At 56.8% G+C, this 8,750-nt stretch overlaps 1 protein-coding gene across 2 annotated transcripts in view; it reads right to left on the bottom strand.

The window, feature by feature from the left end:
• Nucleotides 1–1,326: 1,326 nt before the first annotated feature.
• The window catches only part of CCDC102A (coiled-coil domain containing 102A), a 13,111-nt gene continuing 5,687 nt past the window's right edge, over nucleotides 1,327–8,750 (bottom strand). Inside the window, exons 3-7 of one of the 2 annotated variants that reach the window (XM_023530621.1) lie at nucleotides 8,082–8,198; nucleotides 7,513–7,722; nucleotides 5,890–6,060; nucleotides 4,828–4,931; nucleotides 1,327–2,605 (exon numbers count right to left, since the gene is read on the bottom strand). In XM_023530621.1, the coding sequence (XP_023386389.1) occupies nucleotides 2,476–2,605; nucleotides 4,828–4,931; nucleotides 5,890–6,060; nucleotides 7,513–7,722; nucleotides 8,082–8,198 (732 nt within the window). In that variant the 3' untranslated portion in view covers nucleotides 1,327–2,475. The remainder of the gene's footprint in view (nucleotides 2,606–4,827; nucleotides 4,932–5,889; nucleotides 6,061–7,512; nucleotides 7,723–8,081; nucleotides 8,199–8,750) is intronic. The other variant, XM_023530622.1, reaches the window with a different exon arrangement.

Raw genomic sequence — 8,750 nt, 5'->3', positions numbered from 1 at the left:
CGCTTCCAGGGGCCAGGCGGCAATATAAATGGAGTGGGTACAGGGTAAGGCTGCAGGGAGTGGTGGGGACTGCGGCTTACTGGGGTGCCTCTGTGCCCCATTCCAGGGAGCACCTCCTCTCAACCCAGCAGCTGTGGCCAGGCGGGACTGTGAGCTTGGGGTGGTCCAAGGTACTGATTTCTCAAGAGAAGGAAACATTTTTTTTTTTTTTAATGAGAAAACCCCATTACTAATCTTAGCAATGCATTAAATATAGTTTTTAAAGCATCACGTGAGCCAAAGCCGATGCTTCTGTTGGCAGATGTCGCCACCATGATCACTGGGATGAAAGGGAGGTAGCCGCGTCCCAGGCCCAGCCCAAGTCCTTGAATGCTGCAACCCATCCCAGCCCTGGGCCTGCCCTCCTGAGACTTCGGTTTTCCCTTGTATAATGGAGGTGGGAGGCTGGGCCCTCTCTCTCCACCGACATTCTCAGGAGCGGCCCCGGCCAGAGACAGGGGCTGTCATGGGGCCCCTGCTCGACGCTATCTCGCCGGAGGTGCCAGGGAGTCTAGGGGAGCCTGCCGACGGGTCTGCTCTGTGTCTGGGAATGGCAGGTCCGCCTAAGGGCCTGGAGAGGTGGCTCTCAGTGCGGCTGTCAGTGAGGGCTTGGCTCCTGGCTCCCCAGGGGTCAAAGGACAGCACTTTCAGCTTCTTCTAAGCCAACTTCCTGTTTGGGAGAGAAAACAGAAAGACCCCTGGCAGGAAATGGTCTTCTTCCTGCAGCCCCTTGTGGGGAAAGACCCATGGGGTGGGGGATTCCCATAGCTGGGTCTCCCCTACTTCATCCTCCCTCCCCCACCCCGTGGAGCCCAGGAGGGGACATGGGTCTCCTTGCTGTGACAGCAAACCCCACCTCACCAGCATCGTTAGTTTAGGCGTGGCAAAAGGGCAAATGTTCGGTGCCCATATTTATTACTCCCAGCTGGGCTCCTGGGCCTGCCTTCCCTTCCCTCAGCCCCCAGGGCTCATGGCACCCCCTGGCTTTCCAGCACTGTGGCTTCGGGGGTCCCTCAGAGAGGGCCACAATAAGAAAGTCCTTGAATGCTGCAACCCACCCCTGGCAGGGAACCCCTTTATTAACTAAATTTAACTCTTCTTTGGTGCCAGCCCCTGCTTGCACACCTCCGAACACAGGGAACTCACCACCTTACACACACTAGCACAATTCAGTGCCCCCCTCCTGCAGAAAGCAAGCCCTGGTGCTGGGAGTTAGTTCATCTAAAGGGTCTCGTCTAGGGCCCTAAGGAGTCTTGAATGCTACCTTGACTTGCAAAGATTCAAAAATGTATGCTACTGTGTTTTTAATAACCATTTCTATCGGATTTAATATAAACCTGCTGGTTATAGAAGACTTAGAGATTAAGTATCAAAAATAAAATCAAAATTACCTGTTACTTCACTACCAAGAGCAGAGCTAGAGGAAAGATAAAAGGATTTATTTACTGTGCTTACACCTACCTCTCTCTGGGTAATGTACTAGTTGCCTGAACTTCACCCCTGTGGCAGAACCCAGCTGGCCAATCCCTCCTCTCCTGGGCATACCTTCAAGTATTTCGGTAATAACTAACCTTCACTGAGTCCAGATGGACTCATCTAATTCTCAGGATGGCTCCGTGAGACATCTAGTTTACAGATGGAGAAACTGAGGCTCGGGGAGGGCCAGTAACTTCCCCAGAGTTGCGTAGTCAGTAAGGGACAGAGCTGAGATCGGAACCCATCCATCCGCTGCCAGATCTGAAGTCTCCCCTTCTCCAGATGAGACATGCAGCACATTCCTCCTTCCCCCTCCCAGGGGCTAGATTCCAGACCATTCGGCAGCCCAGGTGTCCACGTATTCATTCTTTCTCACCATTCGTTCATTTATGAAGTCACCTGATATTTATGACTCGGGTTTGGTGCCAGGTAGAGGCTGATGCTGGTTCCCACGCCACTCACCCAGATCTGCCGCTCTCAGAACTGCACGCTGAGGACCTCAACGCCGCGGATTACAAAAAATGGGGTTTATTACACTATACTGTGAACAGCTCCTGCCCAGCCCCCAGGGCTCAGAGGCAGCCTGGGCCGGGGCTCCAATAGCCTCCTCGTGATGTCTTCTTCCTTCTGCATGAAGGTCCTGGGGGGGTGGGGGCCCCTGGACCAGGCCTTGGAGTCGTCTTATGTTTATAAAACCAAACGGGTGCAAAGTTCATGGGCATATATAAAAATATATATATATATATAAAACATAGGCCGTGGCTTCCCTTCCACAGAGTGTTGGGGGGGGGTGGTGGGGGACCATCGACACCCACCCTGGGAAAGAAAGAAATTGTCCATGGCAAGGAGCCAGGTCACTCCCAGAGTGAGCACAGGCACCTGCATCAGTTCATCTGGCTGGTCAGCCTGGGCATGCAGGGGGCCTGTGGCTGAGGGCCAGTCCTGCCAGCCCTGGGGGCTCTAGGCCACCTGTATCTGCAGGTCTTCGTCCTCATCCAGGTCGCTGGCTCCATCCCCAGCCTCCTCAGTGCCAAAGCGAGCGCTGCGGATCTTCCCGAAGAGGGGGGCGTTCTGCTGCTGCCTGCGGAGCCTGTGGGGTGGGGTGACGCCAGGGTCAGGGCCAGAGTCTAATCAGCTGGTGCTGACAGCAGCGAAGCCTTCCAGGGACGTCCCCACTGCCGGGCACTGGGTGGGGCCTTTTACATACATCACCTCATCATACATCATCCTCCCAGAAGCCTCTGAAATGACGGAGGTGCTACTGTCACCCCCATTTAACTGACAAGGAAACCAAAGCACAAAGCAGCCGAGTAATTTGCTCGACGTCCCACGGACAGTAGGGGGTGGGGCTGGGCCTGAACTGTAGTGGGGGGCTCTGGATGGGCGAGAGTGGGCCAGGGGCTTGGAAAGGTGAGCAGCTGCTGGGATTCGAACCCAAGCCAGGCTCCAAAGACTACGGGGAGAGAGTTTGGGGTGGGAGGGCCTGAGTCCCCTACATCCCCAGTATCAGTGAGAAAATGCTATGTGCTACTCCCTCCCCCCATTAAAGTTCCTAAATGTACAGGGCGAACTTGCACCCTGAGAAGAGCCAAGGCGATGCCTGCCCATCCCCCAGCAGAGCGGCGCTTGGCGGCATCTTACTGGAAAGCATGAATTATTAACATGGCAGGGAGGGGCGCGGGCGGGAGCCTCCATTACTGTGCTGTGATTTAGTGCGCTGTCCCCGGAACATTAAAGCACAAAAAGTTGGAGAAGAAAACGAAGCAGAGGTCCTGGCCGGCTGCGCCCTCTCCTACGAGGCTGGGCAGAGCCCGCCCCTCCATTTCGGGAGTTTATGGCTACGGAAGAATGTGGCTGCGATGGCCAGGAAGCCCTGGGGCTAGGTGGCCTTTTATGGGGTGTGTGTGTAGGGTGAGGCAGAGTGGGTAGAGTTGGCCAGACATAGCCTGACTTAGACTCATGCCTGGGCCTTTGCACGACACTGCCAGGGAGATGAGGATACTGAGGCTCGGCTGGCCATGTCACAGGGCTTTAGGTGAAGCCATAGCCTGTACACCTCACAGAAACTCAGCACACAGCAGCGCATAGTACGTGCTTAGTAAATAAGGGCTCGGATGGCAGATGGCTGGGAGGAGGAACGATCTGGCCCGACCACCCACCAGCTGTGCGGCCATGGAAGGACTTAGCCTCTTGTGCCTTAGTTTCATCTGCCAGCCCCCCCAGAAAAAAATATCTTTCCCTTCCCTCCTCTCATGGGAGCGCTGATTGGTCTTACAGCACAATATCTGACCCAAATATAAGCGCCCCCCACACACCCAGGGGGAGGTGCAACGGCAGCGGCGGCAGCAGCTCAGTTATTCAGCGTTTATAATGTGCCAGGTACTTCTGTAAACATGTATCTGCTCAATTAATTCTCACAACCACCAAGAGATAAGAACTGTTATCATCCCTATTTTATAGATGAGGAAACTCTGACACAGAGAGGGTAAGCAAGTGGCCCAAGACCACACAGCTACAAAGCACAGAGCCAGGATTCCCACCACGTAGGCCGTCTGGCTGCAGAGCCCAGGCTCCCTCTGTTCTGTGAAATAAGAGGGTGCGAGTAAGGGCCTGGCCCAGGAAGAGTGAGCAGGTGCTGATGCCCCCTCAGGTGGGGGGCTTGCGAAATGGGGAGGGAATTGGATTTGATGTTCTCTGACATCTCACGGCCCTAAGGGGAGTCAGGGAGAACGTGCAGTTCACAGGGTGTTGGGATGGGGGAGGCAGGGGAGAGATGCAGAGTGTGCTGGTGGGTCCCCCTGGGTCCCTGAGGTCCTCTCTTACCGAGGCTGATGGGTTCTGAGTGCAGCTGAGGGGTGTGGCCTGCCGCTGGGGCCAGGGATCCTCCAAGTCCTGCGATCCCAGCTGGCCTGGGATCACCCCAGCCCAGGGATCCTGGAGGCTGCTTATTCTTCTTATCATGGCTCCCCAGGCCCGGGGGGACCTCCCCGTTGCCCCCACCTTGGCCCTGACCTCTCTGGCCACCCTTCCTGCTCTCTGGCCACAGGAGACAATTCCAGGTTCCCAGCTGGTCTCGTTTCCTGCACTCCCCTTCCCTGGCTTCCTGGACCTGGCCCTTCCTGCTCAGAGGGACAGGATTCTGGCCGCAGGGCGGCCGGCCCTCTTCCTTTTCTGTCTTCCCCTCTAGCCTGGGCTCCAACCCTGCCAAGGCCGGGGGCTGGAAGTCTCTCTGCCCTGTCTCTGTGCCCTGGCCAGGAATTCTCTCCCCGCTGGAACCCCGGTCCCCCCACCTGGGTGCGCACTGGGGCCCACCTGGACTGCAGATGCTCCAGCTGCACCTGCAGGTTCTCACTCTGCTCCGTCTGCTCGTCCAGCGACCGCTGCAGCTTACGTGCCTGGTTGTGGGCCTCGTCCAGCTGGGGGGTGAGCAGGGCCAACAGCATGGGGGTCACGTTGGGCTGGGCCAGCATGGCCTGCCATCTACCTAGGGCCAGCCACTCCCACCACTCCTCTGTGGGAATGTCCTCCCCAGAGAACAGTCTGTCTCCTCTGTGGCCTGGAGCAAGACCCAGCTCCTCCAGGGAAGTATCCCTTAGCTCCTCCCCATGTCCGTTGCCCCTCTGTCTAAATCTCCCTGTCCTCCAATGCCACAAGCTACTGATCTATCCATCAACCCACATCCCCGTTTATCCCTATCAATCTGTCCATCTGACCATTCACCCACGGAAATATCCGTCTGCCCATGAGATACCCACTTCCCCGCTCGCCATTCATTAACCTGTCTGTCCACGTGTCCTTCCGCTCTCCCAGACACACCTACCTTCCCATCTACCCATCCTTCTGACCTTCTTCCCCGTCCATCTGTTCTTCTACCCAGTGATGCGGCTGCTGTCTACCCATATTTCCACTGTCTGCTCAGTCATCCACCTTTCCATATATCCCTATACTCATCCATCCCCCCACCCACCCAGCTATCATATGCCTGTAGTGACATCGCATCCGTTCATCCTCCCTCCCTCCTTCCCTCTCTCCCTCTCCCAGCCGTCTGTCCATTGATTCCCTCATCCATCTGTTCATCCATCCATGGAGTTATCCTTGTCCCTCCATTTAACCACCTACGTATCCACCCGCCCGTCCATCCATGAATCTATTCACCATCCGTCTATCTCATCTGTCCATTTTTCTTCCTACCTTCCTACCCACACACCTACCTACCATCCATCCATTGCCCGCCCGCCTACCACTCTACCCTGGGCACCTCCTGAGACTCAGGCGCTGGGAACCCACCAGGGACCAACACGGGAAGGCCCCACAGCCCCCTCCTACACCAGCCGGGGTCCAAAGGCTGCCCTTTGGGTCCCAGTGGGTGCTCACCTCATCCTCGGCCTGGGCCAGCTCCTTCTTGAGCTCCTCCACCCGCAGCCGCAGCTTCTTCACCTCTGCCTCATGCTGCTCCACCCGCCGGTTGGCGTGTGCCAACTCTGCCACCTTCTCCTGGAACTGTTTCTTCAGCTTGCCATGCACATGCTTCAGGTCTGCCAGCTCCTGCAGAGGAGCAGAGATCGGGGGAGGTCTCAGTATCACGGGGCGCCATGCTAGGGAGTCCCAAGGTGTCAGGCAGTCCTAGCGGGTGCTGGTGTCCCTTCTTCCCCAGAAGCTCTTGCCAACTGCTGTCTGAAACACCAGCACTCGAGGTCTGGCTGAGCAGCGGGAGACAAGAGCCATTCGAATGAGGTGAAAAGGCTCAGGGGGCAATGAGGAGAGGCCTGGGTGGGTGGAATCAGCGACTCCATTCTGGACCAGCAACTTTGAGGTGCCTACTGGAAATGACATGGAGATGTCCAGCAGGCTACTGGAGCTGAGTCAGGTTTTCTGGGGGAGGGATGAGGTCTGGAGGCTTCGGTGTATAAGTGGTTTTGAAGGCCTGGGTCTGGGGATGAGCTAAACTGAGATCAGAAGCCACAGTGACTGGGAGGAGGCTGAGCAGCCAGGGGAGGAGACGCCCAGTCCGAGCTCTGTGATTTCGGAGCCTCGGTTTTCACATCTGTCAGACGGGCCCACGCGCTGCTTAAAGGTCTCTTGAATTCGTCCTCTTCGTTCCATCTGAACCGACCTCAGTCCAGGCCTCCGTCACCACCTGCTGCCCCAGGAAATAGCTGAGGTCTCCCCATCGCCTTCCCCACACAGCCAGTGGGCGCTCGGAACCGCAACCTGCTCCCTGCCGAGGTGGCCTCCTCCCACGTCCCCCTTGCACACGCCCCTCCAGCCACGCTGGCCGACTTCTTCCTCCAGAGCTCCATGTCCCTCTCACCATGGGAACTTTATTCACGTTCTTTCCGAATCCTTTCTCCTCATCGGTCTGCTACCAGCTAGTGTCTGCTTTTTCTTGAGACCTCTGCTCAGACGTCACTGCCTCAGGGCAGCCTTCCCAGGACACTGGGCCTAAACCAGGTCCCCTGTGGTTCCCTCTTCCCGCTGGCAGCCATGGAGCTGTGGGTCAGTGTGAGTGTGTGAGGGAGAGAGCAATGTCTGCATCCCCAAGCCATCGGCTCCAGGAGGGCTGGCCACATCATCCTGTCTATTCATTGCTGTGTCCCCAGCACCCAGAACAAGGCCTATAGAGCAGAACTGGTGCTCGATAAATATTTGTTGGATAAATAAAAAGGTGGTTGAGAGGATTAAGCGATATTGGACAAAAAAGCATTGGCACAGGGCCTGGCCCACAGTAGGTGTTCAACAAAAGCAGCTACTATAATTACTACAAGGCCTAGCACATAGTAGGTGTTCAATAAATGCAGCTATTTTTACTGAGCCTGGCCCACAGTGGGTGTTCAGGAAGAGCAGCTTCTAAGGTGATCATCACCTCTGTCCTTAGTTGTTACTTCACGGGTCTCTGGGCCCCTGTGGGCTGGAGGTGGACACACAGTAGGCGCTCTGTCCTTGTTAGATTGGGAGGTGGAGCTGCCCCAGCCCTGGCCGCACCACCCACTGCCCCACCTTGTTCTTCTCGAAGAGCGCGGCCTGGCTGGCCCGCAGGTCACAGTCCAGTGCGCTGGCTGTCTGCCGCCGCCGCCGGGCCAAGGCCTCCTCCAGGTCCCCGACCTGCACCCGCAGCTTCTTGTTCTCCCGCTCCAGGCCTAGCTTCTCGGTCTCCAGCCGCTCACGGCGCCCCCACTCAGCAGCGTTCTCTGCCTGCAGCCGCTCCATCTGCAACAGGGCAGGACAGGGTGAGGGCATCAAGGGAAGGATGGTACTGAAGGCCCCGAGCTCGATCCTCCTCCCACCCCACCTCCTCCTCCAGCCATATTTGGCTCCAGGAAGCAGGTCCAGCTGCAGCGGCTATAATTAACCTGGGCTTCTTTCTTGGCACGCAGGATGTGAGGGTGTTTTGGTCTTGGTGTGGGAGAGAGGCTGTCCTCTACAGATTGGGGTACCCCCTGTGGCGTGGCTGGTTCCCCCTCAGAGCACAGGCCTGGTTCCTGCCTTCTTTCAAGGGATCAGCTGACAGAGGCAGGGCCCTTTGCCCCCAAGCCTCAGGCCCTCCTGGGTCCCGTCAGCGGCCTCACCTCACCCCTCAGTTCAGCCATCTTCCTGTCCATGCTGGACCGTGCACCCAGCTCGTCCTCCAGGTCTTCAGACATGCGGCCCAGCTCGTCCTGGTGGGCCTCCTTCAGGATGCTGAGCTGCAGGACACAGCCCAGCCCAGTTATGCGAGGACCACGCGGCTATATCCCAGAACCAGCTCCGAGGGGTGGGTGCTGGTGCAGGAGCGCTCAGCAAGGAGCTTATGCCCAAATGGGCCACCGGGTATCCAGAACTGACCCTGAACCTGACCTCTTGTGTCGCTCCCAACATCTCTCGCTTCCTACCTCATTACCATGTAGCCTCCCATTCTACGCTTGGCCTCCCATTAACCCATTTTCCATAAAGGTAGTCTGGAATGAGCTGCTAAAAAAGATAAATCCAATCATGTCCCCATCCTAGGATCTTACAAAGTCCTTAGTTCACTGTGCTCCAGGCACAGTGGTCCCCTTTCCAGTCCTCAAATATACCAAGTTCCTATCCACCCCAGGGCCATTGCACATGTGGCTCCCTCTGCCTGGTACACTCTTTTGAGGTATTTTGCAGAGTTGATTCTTCTCATTCTCAGGCCTTGGCCTCTCCTGTCCTCCCTACCTGGAGCAGGTACCTCTTCTACTCTCCATCCCATCCCCAACTGCACTGTGAGAGCTTTT

Source organism: Pteropus vampyrus, unplaced genomic scaffold, assembly GCF_000151845.1.
Source record: "Pteropus vampyrus isolate Shadow unplaced genomic scaffold, Pvam_2.0 Scaffold51, whole genome shotgun sequence".
NCBI lineage: Eukaryota > Metazoa > Chordata > Mammalia > Chiroptera > Pteropodidae > Pteropus > Pteropus vampyrus.
The sequence above is the reverse complement of the archived record's forward strand: the minus strand, read 5'-3'. Positions and strand labels throughout refer to the sequence as shown.